We start from the raw sequence: 21,329 nt of genomic DNA, 5'->3' as shown, positions 1-21,329 counted from the left end.
ACTCTCAGGGATCCTCACTTCTGGCACAGAGGTCATCAGTCGGCCTAGAATGTGAACAAGATAAAGATGGCATTGTTTGTTTTTCTTTTCATCTAAAACAATAAATCAGCCTGTAGTTCAGGTATTAGGTCCCCTCGGCTGTCACTGCTGTCCCTGGGCTTTTCTGATACCGACAAATGTAATCCCAAGGCCCTTTGGCGCCCGGGTTTCTGGGTGTGTTTCTCCGCACCCCCTGCACCCCTTCGGCAGCGTGTGCAGCCATGCCCCCCGATGGTGGGAAAGGCAAAACACTTGAGTAATGAGGCTTTTTTGGTAACGTCGTTTATTTAATCTAGATGAGAAATTTTGCTCTTTAAGAACAGGAATGTTGCGGATTCCCAGAAGCTGGAAATCGGGCCAGCGGATACTTGTCCACTGGGGAAGTTAATCACGTTGAGTTTACTTATAAGGGAAAGGCAACGGACGGTGTGGTGGAAACTCCCGATCCGGCCGGTTTTCTACTGCTGGAAACTCGACCTTGGACTGTTCCCTCCTAAAGGAGAATTGGCAACCGCGGTCGGAAGGGCACGTAGCAGGGCGGCGAGGGCTGTTTCCCGACGGGACAGCCCCGCCGTCCGGCCTCTCTGCAGGGCGAGGAAGCCTCCTTTCCCGACTCCGGTTAACCACTTCTAGAAACTGCGGGCTCCCGTTGCGAGCGAGAGGAGTAAAGTCGGCGGGAGCGGTCCCGCTACGTGGGAAGATGCTGGCCGCGCGGGAAGCAGCAGGAAGAGGCGGGATTCTGCCTTTGTCTCTCTGTCTTTACCCCGGAGCCCGGCCGCGAGCAGCTCCCCCCTCCCGTCCTCCGAGCCGGTCCGGGAATCGGCCAGGCGCGGCGCGGCGCGGCGCGGCGCGGCGCGGCGCGGCGCCGCGAGGCGAGGCGGGGCGGGGCGCGGAGGAGTGGGGGCGGGGCACCCACTGGCCACGCCCACAGGGGGCTTGAAAAGGTACCGGCGCTCCCTGCGTCCTGGCTCCCGGACTCCCGCCGCGCTCTCACCGACTGCTTCTCGCTAGTTCTGCCCGCGGTGCGTGGTCCTGCTTGCGACTCGAGTGAGTAGGGAGGTGCGGGCGTCTCCGCCGACCCCGGGGGTGGGGGTTCCCTCAGCCTCCTGGGATGCGGAGGCCGCCCTGCCGGCGCCCCCTCTCATATCCTCCGATGTCCCCATCTTGGTCCCCATTTGGTCCCCCTAGCCATCCTCCTCACCCCTGCGCCCCGATCTCCACACACCTGCCCCGTTCCCCGTGGCCGCCTCAGCCCTGCTCTCGGATCCCGGGTCCGCTGCGCAGAGAAATAATCGTGCGCGACCTCCATCACGGTTTCTCTGGGAGAGAGAGGTGGGATCCAGAGTTTCGCGGGGCTGCTAATCCGCCTTTTAGTAGCCTAGGGCCCCCTCCTCCAGTGGCGCGTTCTCTCTTCGCAAAGGGGAGGGCGGGATCCGAGTCTCGGGGTCTCCTGTGCCCCGAGTGTGCTGCACGCCGAGGGCGACCTTCCCAGCTGGTTCGGAGCCCTGGGGGTGCTGAGGGGGCTCCCCCAGCCTGTCGAGCCCGAAATCCTTCCCCTGCTGCGGTACAGAGCTCCTGGTATCCCCATTGTTTGGTGGTCTCTGCCCACCGAGCGCTGAACCTTAAATGTTGAAGGCACAGCAGTGAAACGTCATATTGATCACTCCCAGCTTTTTCCGGAACTTTCTACCATTCAGGTACAAACCGGGAAAGCAAGAATGCTTGGTTGTAAATTCTGCAACAGGTCCTGCAAATCACGTCCTCGGTTCCAAAGCTCCACGTAGGCAGTTCCCGGTGGGGGGGGGGCAGGGTGGGTTTTCTGAGTCGGGAGACACCCACGTCTGGTCTGCCCTGCCCGCCCCCCCACACAGCCAGGACGTTTGTAGAACGATATTTCTTTAAATGGTTACCCCACATGTTCAACCTGTTTTATTTGCAGTCTGCAGACCAGACTTTTTCCTTTTCCTTTTCCTTTTCTAAATACTTTTTATTTTGGGTAGTTTTTTTAACTCGGCAGTAAAAATGGTCTCTTTAGTTCTTAACTTTTCTAGTTAACCTGTTTTAAAACTCTACTTATAAAAAATGCCAAGAATTCAAATAGGACAGCCACAGAGTTGGCTATAATTTGACTCAAATTTTCAGGAAAGATGGGCAGTGGATTCCTAAAGGGTGAGTTGCACATACGTTAAAAACTGCATACCAAACGAGAACAAATTTTATTAAGTCTTTCGTGGTCTCCCTCCACAGTCTCCTTGGTCATTGCCCTCTGAAGTTGACTGCCACTTATACTTTGCCAATATTTCTCAAGGTTCTTTTTACCCTGGATTCGTTTCCTTTGCTCTTTCAGAGTGAAGTTAGGTAGACACGGGGGGTCTGTATCCCATGAGTCTTTGAAATTCACAGTGCTTGGCTTGGGTGTCTTAAACACACCGTTGGACCAGAGCCAATGCTGGTTAATTGAATGAATGAATGAAGGAATGAGTAAGATTGCAATTGTAGAGAACAAAGATTTCATTGGACTCAAACAATAGAAATATTAGCAGATTTGATCTACAGTTTCTATCATGAGTTTTTTTAATGGATTCCTCCAAATGTATTCACGAATATTGATTGATACTGGTATATGCCAAATACTGGGCTGAAAGCAGTACTCATTGGAGGTCTGTCCTGATGAAATTGCCAACTCACTTGGATTTTGAGGAAACTGTATTTTATACTAAAATAGCAAGAATGTTGGCATAGATTAGAGGGGGCAGTAATAAATGAGCTTTAGAAGCCTGGGTCCAGCCTTGACGCCGCCACTAAATGTGGACATCTGGGCCTCTAATTTTTCTTCTCTGTCAAAAATCAGGTAAATCAGATGAGCGGGGGAGAGCAAGCCCACAGTGGGAGAGGAGGCATAGCATGGTGAGAAGGACAGGACTGACCAGTTGGGCCCAAATTCACATCCCAGCTTCAGCAGCCACTGGTTTGATGACCTTAGGCAAGTTATTTTACTCTCTGGTCTCAGTTACTTCATCTTGTAAAATGGGTGTAATAGCACATACCTTGCAGGGGTTCTCGGAAGGCATGCTGTTCCTTGTATAAAACCCAGCCCAGTTTGGGAGAGGTTCCTTGTAATTAGACTCTGTTCTGCTCTTTGTTGAATATAGGGGGAAACGGCTATCAGTGAAAGCCTCTTCCAGAAGATTGCTGACTCTGAACAGTATTGCCTAGGCCTTGCCTGGAGGCCAGCTTTCTTCCCTTTGCAGATATTCACAGGTTTCCTCAACTGTATCATTTCCTGGGCTGGTATTTGCGTGGCATCCCTTGTGTTCTATTGGGTGGGGTTCCCTACACTTGGGGTCTTGATTACCTAGGATGGTAATACCTAACTTTTTTGTGTCATGGAACTTTTTGGCAGTCTGGTGAAGCCTCTGGACCCCTTCTCAAACTGTTTTTGGTGCATAAAATAAAGTACATGGTACCAAGTTCAGCGATCCCCAGAATTTCAAGGAATCTGTGGACCCCAGGTTAAGAACCCTGACTGACTTACGGGAGTTTTCTCAAACTGGATTGTGGAGGAGCCAGGCACAAATTCTGATTATAAAAATTGTACATTTTAGTGTAAGTCTTAGAGGAAGAAGCAAAAGAAGTATATTGTGAGTCATTTGCAAAGGCTATCAGGTTCCTTGCTTTTTTGTTTGTACCAACAGTACTACTAATTGTCCTTGACTAATAAGAGGACACATACCATTTAATACATTAGGGGCACATGACTTCCCAGTTAGGTTTCATGGTGGCTTCTCCTCCAGAAGAGGAAAGCGAAGACAGAATCAAATCTGCATACCCCCCACAGCAGGACAGAAAATACCCAATTTAAAAGAACCTGTGCTAGAGCCACATCAGTCACTGCTGTGTTTGTGTTGCTAGCAGTGTTTTAGTTTTAGTGAAACATCAGTCAAATAAACTCAGTATAGTCTATTTGAGTTTCTCTGGTATTTTTAAGTTGAATTGGTAATTGTGTTTTGGTTTTACAGTTACGAGCCACTTAATAATCTACACCTCAGCTTTCCCACCCATGCAGCGAGGATAATGCCTACCTCAGCTGTTATGAGGATTAAGTTCATATAAGTAGACTACTTAACATAGGTATAGTAAGCTTTACGTAAGTACTTCTAATTACTGTTATTTATCATGTGGCAGGCATTATTCGAAGGGCTTTACATGTATTGTTCAATCTCAAAACTGCCTTACGATATAAATAAGCAGTATCTCCGTTTTTAAAATGAGAAAGCGAACAGATCAGATAACAGCCTAAGATCTTTTGGCAAATAAACAGTAGTCTTGGCATATAAGTCTCAGTCTGACTCCATGTAAAAATCACACAAACATTAAATTGCTTGAATAATTGAATAGCTCGTAGTTTGCACAGATTGTGGCTATCTGGGGCTGGCAGGTGGAGGTCAGAGTGCCCGAGCTGAGAGCGCAGTTGTGTTCTAACGTGTGATTTGACAGCCTCCAAATCTGGGTCAAGGTGTCCTCCGAGTTGAAGACATGAGTGGCAACAGGATACAGAATTACTAATGAATGGTGAGGGTGAGGTACACAAAGGACAGCTTATTAGATAGAAGGGAGGCTTCCCTCAGTAGGAGGATGGACTTCGGTTGGCAGAGAGGAGTGGTAGAGAGTACGTTTTGGTTGAAAGTAGCAGTTTGGGTATGCGATTAGCACATAGAGGACACTTGCTAACTGCTAGGTGGGTGGATGAAAACTGGCCAGAGAGGAAGGTGTTCCTGCGTGTAAGTTGATAGCTCAAGGATTGATCACGCTCAGGTGGTTTGAATGTTCTCGACCCTTCAATCAGATATGGGAGTTTGGGGGACAGCTTGTGGTTCTGGAGTCAGACATGAGTGGTTGAGCCTAGATCTGCATCTTTGGAGGTCAGTGACCTGAGCAAGTCACTTAACCGCTGAACGTTTGGTAACCATTAATCCGGCCCGCTAGCGCTCCTGAAGGAAAAGGAAACCAATATTTGTGGAGCACAGGCTTCTGCCAGGTACTTTACGAATGTTATCTCGTTAACCAACCATCCTACGGCAGAGCGCTCATCCATTTCCAAGTTATAGCTGAAGACGTGGAGGCTCAGATGTTAAGGAACTTGGCCATGATCACAGAGCTGGTAACTGACTTGCAAGCTTACATCTGTCTCATTCTGAGTTCACACTCTTTCTCTTATCCCTGGAATGTCTTAGAGGTGGTGCGTGCACTGCAGTTTCTATGGCAGACATTATTAACCCCAGTGATCTTTAATGTGGAACCTTGACTGGTCTCCAGAATCTTTTCCAACATAGTTCCAGGAATCCACTATCAATCAATCAATAAGATGAAACTGTTTTGGCGTCCCTCCATCAACAGACCATACAGACTTCCCAAAGCCCCTTCTACACGCTTCTGTGATTTGGGTTACTTTGCTGTTATTTGTTTACATACTTCTACCACCAAAGTAGAACTCCCTGAGAAACAGGCGCCCTTCCTTTACCCTTTTATCCTCAGCTCCCAACCCAGGATATGGCTTATAAGATGTTGAATTAATAGATTTATAGGAGAGCTTCATAAACAGTACAGCATTACAGTGTTTATTAGCTGCCCCTACCCTGGAAGAATTACTTGAGATTCAGAAATGAAGTCAGGAGTTAGCTGGGTGAGGGTGGGAGGGAGGGAGGTAAGTCAGTTTTCCTGATGTAGAGGGATTAGGGACATAATGAAGGAATGGATGGACTGAGATGGGTAGGAGAAGATAAGTATTGATAACAAAGACTGAACATTGCTAAATACTGATGATAAAGGCGGCCAATAATTGAATGCCAACTGTAAGCATTTTCTCATCTCATTTTCTTAACAACTCTGAAAGAAAGGTTGTAAGCATTTTCTCATCTCATTTTCTTAACAACTCTGAAAGAAAGGTTCTGCTACCCTTATTTTGCATATGAGGGAAATGAGACTGTGTGGACTCCAAAATCCATCTTCTTAGTTCATCCTGAGGCCGAGCTCTCTTGAAGACCAGCTTGAGGATTTACCTTTGGTAGAAGAAGCCAAATGGAACTTGGAGCCCATCACTAAGACACAGAGAGTCCTATCCTTGGCTCAGTGGTATTCACTCAGATAAGGGAAGTAGACTAAGCGGGTAGTTTGGGTTGCAGAAGAAAACCTTTCTAGAATGGGCATTGAGTGCAGCTTAATTTCCAATTAATTACAGCTCTCAAACTCTGGCCTCTTTAAAAATCATTGTAATTGGGGACAGTTACATATTCTTTAACAAGTGACCCCCTCTGGATGTGGCTCAAGATGAAACTGTTTTATAGTAGATTCTCTCCTTTTGGGAAGTTATAGCATAATAACAAAGATTCTGTATAATAACAAAGCCCTGCATGTAGTCATAAGATGTCAAATCTTCTGGAAGCATTTAGAATCTGGGTTTATAGACGGATTCACTCGGCATCAGACCAGTTAATTTAAATTACAAGCGGCGGCACATAGGCTCAAAATTCATGGGTTTGAGTCATTCAGATTCTAAAATAAGGCAGGCAGTCAGCGCAGCACAGGTGAGGAGAATGATCCCTGTGGTCACTGGTTATCTAGAGAATGACCTAACTTTACCGCAAGGTGACTCAGATGTAGACTACAGTGATTTTCTTCTTGGGCTAAGCCTTACTGATTCTGGGTGGTGTCTTAGACTGGGGAGAAGCCGCAAAGAGAAACTGCACATGGGTGTTTGGATGTAAACCAAGCTTTTTAATCCAACACAGTGGATAAATCCTAGTGCTGGAGCTCTTTCAGGCAATGAGCACCAAAGAACAAGACAAAAAAACTGAATTGGCCCATGTTTGGCCTCTTTTGCGAGGTGTATGTAACGTGGGGTTTTATTTCTCCTCTTACCATTTTGTAAATTAATGCATAGGATCGGGGAAAGGCATGCAGCCCAGATTGCTCAGTGCAAATCCAGTTTGCTGTGATTAATGTCAGCTGTTGTGGAGTAGTGCAGCCAAGGGCTTGTAGGAAAAATGAAGCTTTGGGTTTTTGTGTGTATGTTTTTTTTTTTTAATATATGCATAGCAATGCTAGGAGTGACAGAAATGGAAGATGGTCCCATTTCCCTCTGCCAAATTCAGCAGACACGCATAGGGGTTCACCCTAAAAGTGTAAATTTGAACTTCATTTCTTAGTCCCCGCAAGTGCAACTGTTGTTATACTTGCAGTGCATTGTAATGTTCCAGAGAAAGGTTTATGAGTGACTAATCAGATAACTTTTTCCTTTACTGTTTGTTGCTCTGAGCTGTGTTCTATAGATGCTAGTCAGTGGGTTTCCTATAGGAGTACCGATAGCAGGATGGACCGCATGAGATGCCCCTCCCATCCTCAAGCCACCAGTTATTGGATGTCTGCCAAGGCATTTATTTACTGTGTTTTATCTTCACAATATCTCTGTGAGGTACGGAGAGCTACCTTTCCCCCCTTTTTTGCAGATAAGAAAATTAAGCCCAACATTGCACAACCATTATAATAGTGAAGTTAACCCAGGTCTAAATCAGTGTCTTCCTCCATCTCTCCTTTCCTTCCTTCCTTCCCTCCTTCTTTCCTTCCATTACGAAATATTTCAGACATACAAGATAGAGAATAACATAAGGAACACCCAACTATCCACTATCCTGCTTAAAAAATAAAACGTAAACCCATCTGAAGCTTTCTGAGGATGCTCGACTACACCATTAGCCTGGCCCACAGAGAGCGTTATTCAGAAATCCTTAGGAAAGCCTTTAAACTGAGTGGAACTTTTAAAAAGGTAATGACTTGGAAATTTTACTGAGAATCCAAGAATGTGACGGAGAAGTAGGACAGTGCTACCTTTGTCTTTATAAGCATAAGATCAAATTGGGAAGAGTAAAGACAAGTTGAAAAAGGAAGGATTCCTTAAAATAATAGAAATGAAATATTTTGACATATGCCAAGCACTCTGGTTGATGGTGTGGGAGAAGATAGAGCTGTGGTCCCCACCCTCAAAGGAAGGAAGCTCTTAAAATGGCAAGCTGAAAAGGTATTGGATAGGTGTTTCCCGAAAAGATGACCTATTCACATTCGGCTGGCGTGGCAAGTACAGTAAGAATCAGACTTGACTTTACAAGGGGTGAATTCAACCCTGAATTACACAAGGAAAGGGAAGATATTCTTCCTTTTTTAAAAGTCCAAGTTGCTCTATCGTAGAGAGAGAGTAACACAGAGTGATGAGTTAGTTTTTATATATTTTTAAATGTTATTTAGAGACAACCGAGGATAGTGTTTGTCTTGATAGAAAGTCTGGCTCCTTATTGGTGATTGCTCCAAAGTAATTGTGATACGGGCTGGTGGTACGATGACCCTTTCCAACATGATGAGAAATGCCTTGATGATAAAAGTATTTTAAAAGCCAGCTGGGCTGTTGATGGTTGGGATCTGATTTTAAGTCACTGTGACGTCATTACCTGCAAGTCTGGGTTTGGTGTTTGGTTTCCTCAGAAATCATGGGATACTTCCAGCAGATGTCTGTTGTATCTGTGAGCATTCCAGAACACGGGTAGCTTTGGAGCCATGGGGCAAAGTCAATATCATTAACTGCCCTCCAAACTCAAGCCAGTGCAGGCGCTGAAGCCAAGTTTTGTGTCAGGTTCTATAGCCGGGCTCAAGTTTCACTGTGGATTTAAACAATGGAGCACCAGTCTCCAGGGACAGGAATAAGAGATTTATGCAACTACCAAAGAAAAGCTTGCAAATATATTCCATTGTTGCTGGATATCGATCCTATATGGATGCCTTCACAGGAGCCTGGTAACATTTGTGGACCCTAGAAATGACTCTGTTCCTGTCTGAACAAGGGAAACAGGCTTTTTGCAAGTTGAGGCCAACAACGTAGGGATAACTAGTCGTATCAGTCAGGTCTTTTCGTGTGTCGTTCCTGTTTGTTTCTAGGACCAGGGGCTCTATCTCCCAAGACTTAAAAAGGGGAATTTATTGGCTCATATAATTGAAGAGCACAGGATACAACAAGGCGCGGCTAAAGACTATCTAAACTAGTCTCTGTTTTCCTTTGTGCTGGCTTCCTTCTTAGGTTCTTTTCTTCCAGACAGCTGCTAACAACTCCACTCCTGCACTGGCACAGTTCTAAACCGAAGGCCGGGTTTAACTTCCATTGAACTGGCTTGGGGTCCTGTGCCCATTCCTAAACCAGTCGCCATGGCAGGAGGGGGAATGCACTCATCTGACTGCAGGGAGGCATCGCATGTCCAGCCCTGGAATTGAGGGTAGAGTCACACCCTCTAAACTAGTGCTTCTCCAACTATCTGTGGTAAAGGACCATTCTTTTTATTTTAATTTCCAAATACACACGGATTATCTGACTGTCCTCTGTCCAACAGGAGGAGCCCACTGATCATGCTCTTGATTGTTGTGGCATAAAATTGTAGAAAACTTTCTAAACGCTTTATCTGAATGTTGTCTCGAATTGGTAGCCAGCACAGTGGACAGTCACCAGGAGACCACATTTTAATAAGTACTTCTCTAAACCACGTGTGCCAAGAAAGAGGTGGTGGCTGCCCTTGAGAAAATCTGGGGGAAGTATTACCAGAAGAGGGGCCAGAGAAGGCTGTGCCCCAGAAGGGTGCCCAGCACAGTGGTTAATTCTGTAAATCTTTCCTGTGTAAAGGCCTCATCTTACTGTTTAGGGAGTCATTGTGTTCTCGATTGTCAAAACGGTGTAGGTTGGGCAAGTGGGATAGGAATTTTCTCCACCCTCCTTTTTATCTTAAGGACTGAAGATTCTTCAGCCTTTTGCTTAGCAGCTGTCCTTGTCCCTTTTTTTTTTCTAGCCAGACTTGAGTTAGTAAGGACTTCTCAGCCTTCTTAGCTAGCTGTTTACTAGAGAGGCAGCAGCTCATCCAAGGAGACGCAACAGACAAGGGCTGCAAATGGCACTCAGCAAAGGGAAGTCTGGAAATGATAGTGGGGATGAAAGGAATTCTTCTACTGTGTTTTTAGATACCACTCAGGGCAGGTCTAACATAACACGCTGTCTCTGCAGGACAACTTTCTGTACTGGCAAAGGTACTTGAGCACACTGTCCATTCAGAACTAGGCGTTTTAAACTGGGTCCAGGTAGACCAGTTCATTGCGAAGGAGGTTAGAACACGTTGCGCTACTTCACAGCAAGATAGCCAAGGTTTTAAACTTCCAGTTCTACCCCCAGGCCACATTGCTCAGAGGTTATTCGGACACAGTCAACAAACAATTCATTTTGCCAGGAAGGCAACTTGGTAGCCTATTCTGTGTGGACGGACAGGCCCACCAGAGAGGGAAAACCAACTGTCGGCTGGACTTCAGGACACTGGGATTCGTGAAGCACAGAAACTTAAATGATAGCCACCTGGATGGGTGTTCGTTGTGGTTACTCCCAGGCTCCAGCCATGCAGTTGTGCTAGTCAGAGAAACAAGTGTTTATGCTATAATCTCTCATAACTTGAGCAGAAAATATACAGCTTAATCTTGCTGGGCCACCCAGCACTTCCCTCCTCCCTAGAAGTGTGTCATAGCTCGTGTATGTTCTATGGTTAAGAATTTGGTGATGTTACAATGAATGAAACATGTAAAAACCTCCACCCAAGTGTAAGTTCTTCAGCTGGGCCTTAAACCAGTTCATTTCGACTGGAGGCTGGGCGTGGGCAGCGTCTGCCTTCCCACTCCCTAAGCTGCTTTCTCAACTCCCGGGGATGCTGGCGGCAGTTTGTTCTGTGCCTGGCGACCTGCACTGTTGTACTAAACGCAGGTCCTTTGTCCTGTAGGAGAAAAAAACCTGTGCACGACAAGCCCGTTTCCTAGTGAGGGCTGTGATTTGGGAGGTGAGACGAGGTTACTTTGGAGGAACGCAGGTCTTTTACAGATGTGGCCAGGGCAGGTTATAAAGAAACCAACGCTGTCTGCTGTCCCCTGGTGTAAAAAGCCCTGCAGGGGGCGTGTGAGACGTCTCGTACGGTAGGGGTCCGTTCTAACGATTCTGTCTTCCTGCAGGATGCCCGTCTGGGGAGGTGGCAACAAGTGCGGGGCCTGTGGGAGGACTGTGTACCACGCAGAGGAGGTGCAGTGCGATGGCCGGAGCTTCCACCGCTGCTGCTTCCTGTGCAGTGAGTCTCCCCCCGACCCCCACCCCGCGCTCGCGCGGACACAACTCGTGTGTCAGAAGCTTCAGTTCACCGATTTCAGGAAGAAACTGTGGTTTTGTTAACAAGGATGATTTTAGCAGCCCCGTGGTTTCTGCCTGTCTGTCCCCATGGACAGTGCAAGCGCTCAGCCTCACAGCAAGGACAGCAGGGGCGACCCAGACCCTTGGCCTCTGGGTCCCCGTAGCGCTTCGCCTCCACTTGGCACCCCCTGTACTTTATCTGTTGTCACGTCTGTCTCCCCCGCTTCACCGAGACCTCAGGGCTGTTTATAGTCTGGCACCCAGCACAGTTCCTGGCACATCCCAGGGGCTTGGCTCCGATTCCTGAACGAACGGCTCACTCCCCATCCGCCCCAGCTTTCTCATTCTGGCAGCGCTCCTTCTCTTTGAAATCTAACTGGCTGGTTTCTCGCCACACTGTTAGGTGAAATTCACATGTCTAGAAGTTCAAATTCTGTCTTCTCTGGTAGTGAATATTCAGAGTTATTTCTTGTTATTGATGTCCTAAATTTGAGGGAAAGGAACGTAGGATATGAAAATCCCACAGAAGCAGGTGGGGAATTACTGTTGTTTATAGAGAGAGAATTACCGGAGTGGCTGGTACAGACATGAGGCAGACCACGAACCAGCACGTGGGCGTCTGCTGCCAACGATGGTCAGTACCTGATAATGAGAGAAAGGGAACAGGAGAGAAGCCCCCTCTCCCCGGCAGATTCCTTCTCAGGACAACCAAGTCTCCAGTCTTAAAAAAGGAGAGTAGCCGCTTCAGGAAGCTCAACATTAATCAGCTTCTGATTCAAATGACAAAATTTTCTTGAACGAAGGATTTGTTACGTGAGGAACCCACCCGTCTGTGCAGCTCTCCGCTATATCTAGAGTACTGTGCAGTGAAAATTACTGTTAGAAACTGCCTATGTTAAAAAGAAGTCTGGTTACACTAAGGAATAATCTTCAGAAAGAGTTTCCCTCACAAATTTTAGTTGTCCTTCTCCTTCTAGGCACCAGCATTTAAGGTGTCTGGACCTTTTCATACAGCAACTGCTTTGCAGACGACCAGAAACAGACAACAGAGAGTTGCAGTTACGAAGAATACAAATACAGCATATGAATGTTTGCTATGTACGCCTCCATAATAGCTAGCATTTCTCAGATTTGGTTTAACCATTTCTTCTCTTAGAAGTTAATTTTTTTTAAAGGAATCCATATTTTTCAGCAGCTTTGTAACCAAGAGAGTATGTGAACAAAGAGGAAATGTAAATACTTGAGAAATTGTTCTTAAGTTTCCTCTAGGTTAAGCCAGGATGTCTACACCGTAATCAAGTCAGTGTTTATTAAATGTCAAGGTCTTTACTGGTCATCTTTATTACTCCTTCCTAATATGTGCCTCTGCTGACTAAAGCCTTTTAAGGAAATAATTCAGAGTAGTTTGCAGACCTTAGGAGAATTTTACTGCAGAGAATACAGACGAGGCCTAGGGGGAAAGGGGTGGTTCTCTAGTCAAAATCTCATTACATTTAAACTTGATCCGGTTAATAAATATGTGTTTAAAACCAGTTTTTCTATTTAATCTGTCTGTTAAGGGTGTTTGTTCTTCAGCAGTGTACAATTTTAGGTTAACTTTAAGCAGACATATTTCAGTACTTGAACCTCAACAGCAAGGTTCAAAGTAGATGATGTCATTTCTATTCTACCAGAGAAGACTTCAGTCTAAGATAATAAAAACTTCATCATTTAACTCTACTCTGAAGCAGCCAGCTAGTCGCCTTTCCCTGCCCTTCTTTCTGTCCTTCCTCTTTTTGTTTCTCCCTCTCTTTTAAATAAGGGGCGGGGGGAATCCCCTTTTCTACTGCACTAATCTTGGGTTTCCTGCTGCCCGATTGTGCTTCCAGTGAGCTCTCTCACAAGTCTTTTTTTTTCTCAAGCTTAATTGAAGTCTTAGAAAGTGAAATAATGTCTGGATAAAACATGATGACATTTGGCAGTTTTATGAAGTGGGATACGTGGAAATGTGGTAAGAAATCCATCAAGAAAGAATGTGCTCTCCTTTGGGACTGAAGGGAAAACAAATGCAGACTTTAAACCACTTGACGATTTTCAGACATACTTATCACTGCTGGAGAAGCCGGTGGCGAGATGAAAGAAGACACTTTTTCCCTTCTGGACTAGTGATGAAGACTAGAATTCTGGATTTAAAACCGTTTTTATCCCTGGGGGTGCTTTTGGGGGAGGAGGGGCTGCAGAGGCAGCTTGCCCAAGGCGCTCCTACCCTTTTGTTCTTTAATACTTGGATGAAGGGGATGAAAAAGATTGAGCGTTGAAGGTTGGGAGCAAGGGTCTTGGGTGCAAAGTGCTAGTTTTGTTCCTTTTGTTCGTGTAATTATAGACATCTTGGAAACTTCTCTCCCTCTTGTCTGGGGGGCAGATCCTACTAAAAAGTTTGAGGCTTCAGGATGTTAAAATTCTAACGTATTTCTGAAATGACCATCGTATCCATGGAGGAACGCAAATCGTCCTCACAGGTAGCGAGCCGTCCAGGTGCTCTCCAGTGGCTTTTGGGAACCAGAGAATAAACTAGGAATGTGAGAGAGCCTGTGCCTTTACCTTTTCTAGGCCCTGTGTCAGCCCCACCATTGTTCTAAGGAAAAAGGCAATCTTTGGCATATTTTTAAAGTCTAACTTTTTCCCCCTCAGTGGTTTGCAGGAAAAATTTAGATAGTACAACAGTGGCAATTCACGATGACGAGATCTACTGCAAATCCTGCTATGGAAAGAAGTACGGGCCGAAAGGCTACGGGTACGGCCAGGGCGCGGGCACACTCAACATGGACCGGGGCGAGAGGCTGGGCATCAAGCCCGAGAGGTGAGTCAAGACCACGTGACCTTCAGGAAGGCATGGTGGCAATTCATGTTGCTTGGTGAATGGGAATCTGGGAGTTTCCAGATTTTTAGGTTGAAAGAATCAAAGACAATGACTCAGATTTTCTAGTATAAACTAAGGACCCTTCTTTAAGCTTGAAATAATGGACAGTTTGGGACCTGGCAAAGTTCTTATTGATTATTCCAGTGATTTCCAGTCCCGATTTTTGGCATTATGAGGTGTTATCAAGGAGTTGTGATGTTCTCAAAAGCAAGTGGTTTAAATTTACTTCCGTTTCACAGCACTTCACAGACCAGACATCATGAAATCAAATGATGGAGAAATGTAGTATCGGAATCATGAGATGCATTTCTCATGTGCAATTAAGCAGTCAATGAAAATTCCTCAGTCAGCCCTTCCATGTAAGAATGTTTCCTCACCAAGAAATTACTTTTCTCTAGCTTACAATTCTTACTTAAAAATGAAAATTATTTCCTGTATTTGATTCTATGAGGTTAGTGTTACTAAATTTTAAAGGTTTCGGTACCAAAGTGCTAAATCTGCCAAACTTCACTTAGTAATTCATGTTGAGACATAATTTCTTCATGTGGAATTTAATTCCTGTTCTTGACTAATTCCCTCATTTGAACTTCACATTTTCCACATCCATTTTATATTGAAGAGGCCAAAACTGTGTAATACTCCAATAAGATGGCCTTTCCTTGGACAAGGCCATTAATTGTGCCCTTATTGTAGACTGGACACCATGCAATAATGTATGGTAACTCATGTAATCCTCACAACCCTGTAAGTAGGGTTTCCTATCTTAATCAAGAACAAAGTGAGACAGTGAGAATTAAGTGATTTGCCTAAAGTCACACTGCTAGTTAATTGTAGAGCCTGGAACTTAACCCAGTGTAACTCCAAAGCTTATGATCTTAAGCACAGTGCATTATGGTATGCCTGAAATAACGTCTGCTGAACATTTATGTTCATTCTATATAATCCTCACAGTAACTCTGAGTTGAGTTACTCTGTCCCTACCTTACAGATAGGACACTAAGGCTCAGCTCACACAGGTAAGTGGCAGAGCCGGGATTTGAACTTTTGTCCTTTTGGCCCGCATACTTGTGCGCTGTCCTGCATCGAGGCCCACCTCTCTGTTCTCCTGTTTCTTCCACACTCACTTTCTGAGCTGTGGTGCCTTGCTGGGCATCGGTTGTATGAGGGCTGACGCATTCATTGCTGCATGCCATCACTTGCAGGACCCCAGCTTACCTCTGACTTTGTTAAAGTTCATTGTTCTTGTTCTGCTCTCCCTTTCCAACTTGTTAAAATCTATTCTTGTTTCCCAAGATTTTATTTCAAACACATAAACCTGTACACATTCCCCCCAAACAAAACTCATCTATGACCCCAAAAGTAAGTCAGCAATTGTGGCCATGGGATTAAGTCACAAAGACCAATGGCCCCTCCTCTTTATCTCCTCCTGCTTCTCCATATTCTCCAATAATTAGCCAACCTTCTATGCTGGCCTGTGTTGATCTGTGTCCTTGCCTCTTCCCCTTCTTAGCCTGGCCACATGTTACTCATCCTGCAGGAGCAGGTGTAGGGATTTCCTTTTCCAGAAGCCCCTCTTAATGACAACTCTGGGAGTACCTGCAGTCTGGACTGCCCTTATGGCACGTGGTCATTGTGAAAGTTATGGGGACCAAACAGCTTTGGGGGGATCTCTTGAAGAGGCACCACTGAGTGGGCAGAAACATCTTCATTGAGGCAGACCTGCATTTTTTAGTTCAGGCTCACCAATTTACTAACTCTCTAGGCCTTCAGCAAGTTATTTAAATGTAAGCCCCTATTTCCTCATCTGTCATATGAGGTAGCAATTAACCATGGCTTCTGAGGTTGCTGGAAGGGAGGTGGGAGATAATCTATATAAAGTTCTTCTTAATATGATTGGCAGATTTGGAAATTTTTCTTGGAAAACTCCTAACTACAAGTGTTGGATATCATTGTGAATAGCTTTTAAAGATCACTTTTAAAAGTAAGTACAGGTGTCCCTTGGTTTCCATGGGGGACTGGTTCCAGGACACCCCACGGATATAAAATCTGAGCATGCAAGTGCTATGTAAATAGCTGCTGGCGTGTGGCAAATGCAGGTTTTGCTCTTTGGAACTTTCCAGAATTTTTTTCTCGAATATTTTTGATCCGAGGTTGGGTGAATCTGTGGATGCACAACTTGTGGATAAAGAGGGCTGACTATATATACAGTGGGTTGTGGAGATTTTTTAAAAAATATGCCCATATTAGGGACAATGGAAAATTCGGTCCTGTGAATTAGTACTGGGAATTGGTATTTGTTGCTTAGAATAAAATTTCCAGTGGACACATCAAACATGATTCAAGAAATGCTGTATATTAAACAACTTAGGTAGAAGTGTAGAAAACCATTAAATGACTAAAAAATGGATATAGTGGAGATGAAGATATTAAAGATACATGTAAAGTCTGAATAAACTGTTTTATGAAAAGGCAGTATTCCTAAATTAACACTTTAAATATGTATGTAACCTATTTAATAAAATATAACTAGGATAAAATTGTTTTCCTAGTAGGAAAAATTGACACTTAGCTACCCTTTGCAGAGTGCTAACTCTTGTCACATCTTATCTGCTCAACCTACTTGTAAGGCTTTAGGAAAGCCTTTAAATCTTTTCAGAGCCCAGAATGGTGTTCTACATGGTAGGTACATCTACATACTGAATGGAAAAAAATTACAGGAAGTGAGAGGAAAACAAGGTTTACCTAGTGACCTGTAAATACTGACAAAAACAGTACATTGTACAGAGAAAAAGTAAAGATAAACAGATCACAGAGTAATAGGCAAACTTTCTAAAATATTTTCCCATGAAAAATGTAATTTATTCATACTTTCCCCTAATATATTGGGGACTTAAGTAATCTGTAAAACATACTTAATTTTCCTAGTTACTGCCTAAGTCAGCTGACCTATGTGCAGAACTTAACTGCTTAAGTTACTACTGATTTTTTCTATCTTCTGTGAAGTAAAAAAGCTAGCTGTGATTCCAGTGGTAATATGAATAATAATAATAATGATATGAAGTGGGGTGAAAATATGTGCTATGGTAGGTTTTCATAAAACACAGCATAATTGTTTAGTGGAGAGGTTAGCACTGGGGATTCAATGAATTCTGGTGAGTTTAGATTCAGAGGGACAGACATTTAAGTTTGGAGCCTTGTCTGTCTTTTTGTAACAATAATGAGCCCATAAATAGGTTAAAATAATAACTGGCCAGCCCCTGAGATTTATTTCTTCCTCCTTCTTTCCCCTGTACTGGCCTGTGGAGGCCTCCAGCCAAGGGACAGTATAGCAATTAAGTCCCAGAGTGCCATTGTGCCTGCCTTGTAAGGCTTATAAGGGCCCTTTGGAAAATCTTGCCTAATTCCTTTTCTCCCCTTTCCACAAGTGTTCAACCTCACAGGCCTACGACAAATCCAAACACTTCTAAATTTGCTCAGAAGTACGGAGGTGCTGAGAAGTGTTCCAGATGTGGGGATTCTGTGTACGCTGCCGAGAAGATCATTGGAGCTGGAAAGGTAAAGTGCCGTCTTGAGCTAAGAGCCGCGGATGACTACTCTCCACTACCTTTCTCCCACAGGCCCCGCTGCAGCCCACTCAGGTGCTCTGCCTTATAAATAAATGCCTGAATTAAACTTTTTCTTAATCGAATTTCCATCTGAATCATTAATTTTTTGAAGTGATGCCGTTATTTGACAAATCACATCTGTGTTTAAAAGAACCTTGTTTTCATAGGGGGCGCTCCTGAAGGTGTTAACTGACAAGGGCAGACTTAACAAACCTGGACTCTGCAGGTTCTTCAGTGTAGTGAAAGGGAAAAAAAACCCAAAAAAGCAGTGACTTAGGGCACCTGATGCTAATTTGGTTTGAAGAAGTTGCTTAACCACTTCCCCTCTTTGAGCTGCAGTGTTCTCAACCGTAAAGGAGGCGGTCGTCAAAGGAGCACACAGGGCTTGCGGCGAGGTTTCAGACAGCTCTTAGGGAAACGGCCCTTCCGTGGCACAGCTCCCGGTCCGGTCCGTGTCTTCTGTGGATGAAGTCTGAACTCAGCCCTTTTGCAAGCAACCAAGAATGTAGAGGGTGCAGTTTCAACCTTCTGGTTGGGGCTGACCCACAGTAGTCAGGACCCTGTTTTGGGTTGATCTTCCTGAGCCACTGTGCCACAGCATCTAAACTTACTCATTCCTCTCTTCCAGCCCTGGCACAAAAACTGCTTCCGATGTGCCAAGTGTGGGAAGAGTCTTGAGTCAACGACTCTGACTGAGAAAGAAGGTGAAATCTATTGTAAAGGTAAAATTAACTTCAGTTATTGATGTCCATATGGGTATCTCACACTGGCTGTTAGTGAAGGAAATGTCACTAGCAGGGGGAAAAAAAAAGGACGAAAAGCACTCTGAAAATGGGGAAAAGCTGGGTATCTGAAAATAAAAGATCTAGAGATGCTTACAGATGACAGAAAAACCACAGAACATTTTTGATGATACAGTAAGTTAAGTTCCTGGTCATTTAAAACTCCCCTACAAATAAAAACAAACAATAGTCTTCTTTCAGCTTAATGTTTTAAGCAAAGCATATGAATATATGAAGGTCACAGACAAATATATAACTTGTCTGGCCCGATTTGCATACTTGTAACTCAGCTGGGACCACGAGCTGAACACTAGGGAACCAGAAGACTCGGACTCACCTTCGCAGCTTTAACGTAGTTACTACATGGCACACTTTACACCTTAAATAAGTTGAACTCTTCTTGGCATAGCCAACAGCTTTTTCAATTTACGGATGTCTGTTGATACATCAGTCTTAAGCAATGCTAGCAAAGCTTAATGGACTTGCACTAACTCTTCCCTTTTCTTTTGTAGGATGCTATGCGAAAAACTTTGGGCCCAAGGGATTTGGCTATGGCCAAGGGGCAGGAGCCCTTGTTCATGCTCAGTAGAGGCGCAAACCCAGAACCCAGATCACACACTGAGAAACTCCACATAATCTAGGCACAGATAATCTAACACTAAACTGCTGTGAAATTCTACCAGTACTTAAGTACTGTATGTTGCCCTGTACTTGGCTAGGCCAGCTGACTAGTAGGAAGAGAGCACTATATCTTTTCGCTTTATTCATCAGCATTTCAAGAACCATTTCTTCTACGTTTTAAATAAAATTTCAGCTTAATTTAGTGTTCAGTGTCTTTCAATTAACCTTTTGGAGGAGTGCTGTGATGTCGGTTAGTGGTAAATCATCTGGGTCCCCACCTTCATTTTTTTGGTTAAAGAGAGTCCACCTCATTAAGCGGTTGACTCACCAGGTTAATGTTTGCATTACAGCTGTTGCAAAAGGTGGCTCTCTCTAAGCTGGCAAGTGTGCCTCCAGAGTGAGGGTTGCTAGGCAACAGGCCCCACCATTCCGGCTCTTCAGAGCTGGCAATTAATTCAGCAGTGCAGAACTCCTGCCTGCCTGCCCCACTCTAGCTCAGTAGTTGCTCTTCTCTTGCTGGGAGCAGTTTCCTAAAGCATGGCTCCTGGACAACCTGCACTAGTCACCTGGGAGTATTACAAAGCAGATTCCTAGGCCCCAAAGAAGCAGAATCTCTAGGGGTGGAGCCGTCGAAGCCTTCCTAACAAGCTTCTCAGAAAGGTACGCTGACCCAGGGTAGGCACACTGTTAAAACACTTAAAAATTCTTTTGATTTATCTCGATCTAAAGATCATTATAAACAGCTACCTACAGACAACTACAGAATCTGAGGCTCAGTGTGACTTTTTAAAGACTCCCCACTCTCATCTGATAGTGAATTACTAATCCTAGAAACTGGGTTGAGGATTTGTGTTTTTCTCACAAATCTCAATTCTGCAAAATTAGCAAATGCTGCATTGTCCTGGCATATTCAGCTGGCTCAGGGAGAAAAGGAATATCAGACTATATAAGGTATATTTTCATTATTTCTCCAGAAACTTTTAGTTCATTACCAGACTCAATCCAACCCTTTATTTTTCAGTGGCAGGGTGTGATAATCAGTCTGTAATGTGTATTTGTAAAGTTGAACCAGCCTAATCTGTGAATACATCTTAATCTTATATGACCTCAAAAGAAAAAAAAAAAGCAGAAACGTGGTAGGAAAAGGTCAGTTGAGGGTATACCAGGTGAAAGAATTCATGGTTATTTATATCATAGCCTTGAATACTTCACATGTTCCATAAGGCAAGTTCCACCGTGGGAGAGGGGAGGGTCTTTTTGGTAAGCAGGCTGGGGAAGTTAACAATAAAGGGACTGGGCTGAACTGAAGAAGATTTACGGAGTAACTTGTGATTTTTTTCTGTGGTTGTTTTAAACACATGCACAAATTATTTGACATTCCAACAAAAGATGGAGTCTAATTCCCCTTTCTCTGAATAAGGGTCAACCTTAGTGACTCATTTTTAACTAACAGAGTATAATGGACCAGGCTAGGTTAGAAAAGACAACACAGCTCTTGCCTGCCTCTTTCTCTTGAGATGCTTACTCTTGGAACTCAGCCACCATGTTTTGAGGAAGCCCAGACTACATGGGGAGGCCACATGTAAGTATTAGAGCCATAACCTCAGCTAAGATCTTCCCCATCAGCCAGTATCAACTAACAGACATGTGAGTGAGTAAGCTTTCAGGCTATTCCAGTCCCCAGTTTTTGAACCATCCCAGCTGACACCCAGTGGAGTAAAGTGAGTTATGTTGAGTCCTAAATTGCAAATCTGTGAACAAAAATGCCTTTTTAACTACTAAATTTTTCAGTGCTGTAGATAAGCAGAATGTTGTAACTGTTCCCACACAGAGCCAACATTTCCCATCCAACTATGTTTCCCAAATTGTACTGGAGATGCTAATAGATATCTGATAGGAAAATATTCTACATGAAGTTGCCAGGTACCTGGTAATTTGAAATTTCTGCCTGATAAAGTTTAGACCCCCCTTTCAGAATTAAATTTATTCTTAAATTGGGAGCCATGGCAAAACAGCTACTCCAAAACTATAAAATTAGCTTCCAGTGGTTCTAGGAGTGGAAAAGGGAATTTGGCTTTGGGCAGGCTCTGTTCTCGGAGGAATCACTTTCATCATTTGGAGGTAAGTCAACAGAGTAG

At 44.3% G+C, this 21,329-nt stretch overlaps 2 protein-coding genes across 2 annotated transcripts in view; one reads left to right on the top strand and one right to left on the bottom strand.

Moving 5' to 3' along the window:
• ZDHHC17 (zinc finger DHHC-type palmitoyltransferase 17) overlaps positions 1-21,329 on the bottom strand; it is a 136,006-nt gene that overhangs the window by 5,521 nt on the left and 109,156 nt on the right. The gene's annotated exons all lie outside the window — the stretch shown is intronic.
• CSRP2 (cysteine and glycine rich protein 2) lies at positions 949-19,389 on the top strand. Its single transcript, XM_060025289.1, has 6 exons — positions 949-1,086; positions 11,113-11,225; positions 13,955-14,123; positions 17,609-17,738; positions 18,417-18,510; positions 19,083-19,389. The coding sequence occupies exons 2-6, from the start codon at positions 11,114-11,116 to the stop codon at positions 19,157-19,159; spliced, it is 582 nt and encodes a 193-aa protein (XP_059881272.1). The 5' UTR covers positions 949-1,086; position 11,113; the 3' UTR covers positions 19,160-19,389.

This window comes from Delphinus delphis, chromosome 11, assembly GCF_949987515.2.
Source record: "Delphinus delphis chromosome 11, mDelDel1.2, whole genome shotgun sequence".
Classification (NCBI taxonomy): domain Eukaryota; kingdom Metazoa; phylum Chordata; class Mammalia; order Artiodactyla; family Delphinidae; genus Delphinus; species Delphinus delphis.
Note: the sequence above shows the minus strand (reverse complement) of the source record. Positions and strands in the feature narration are given on the sequence as shown.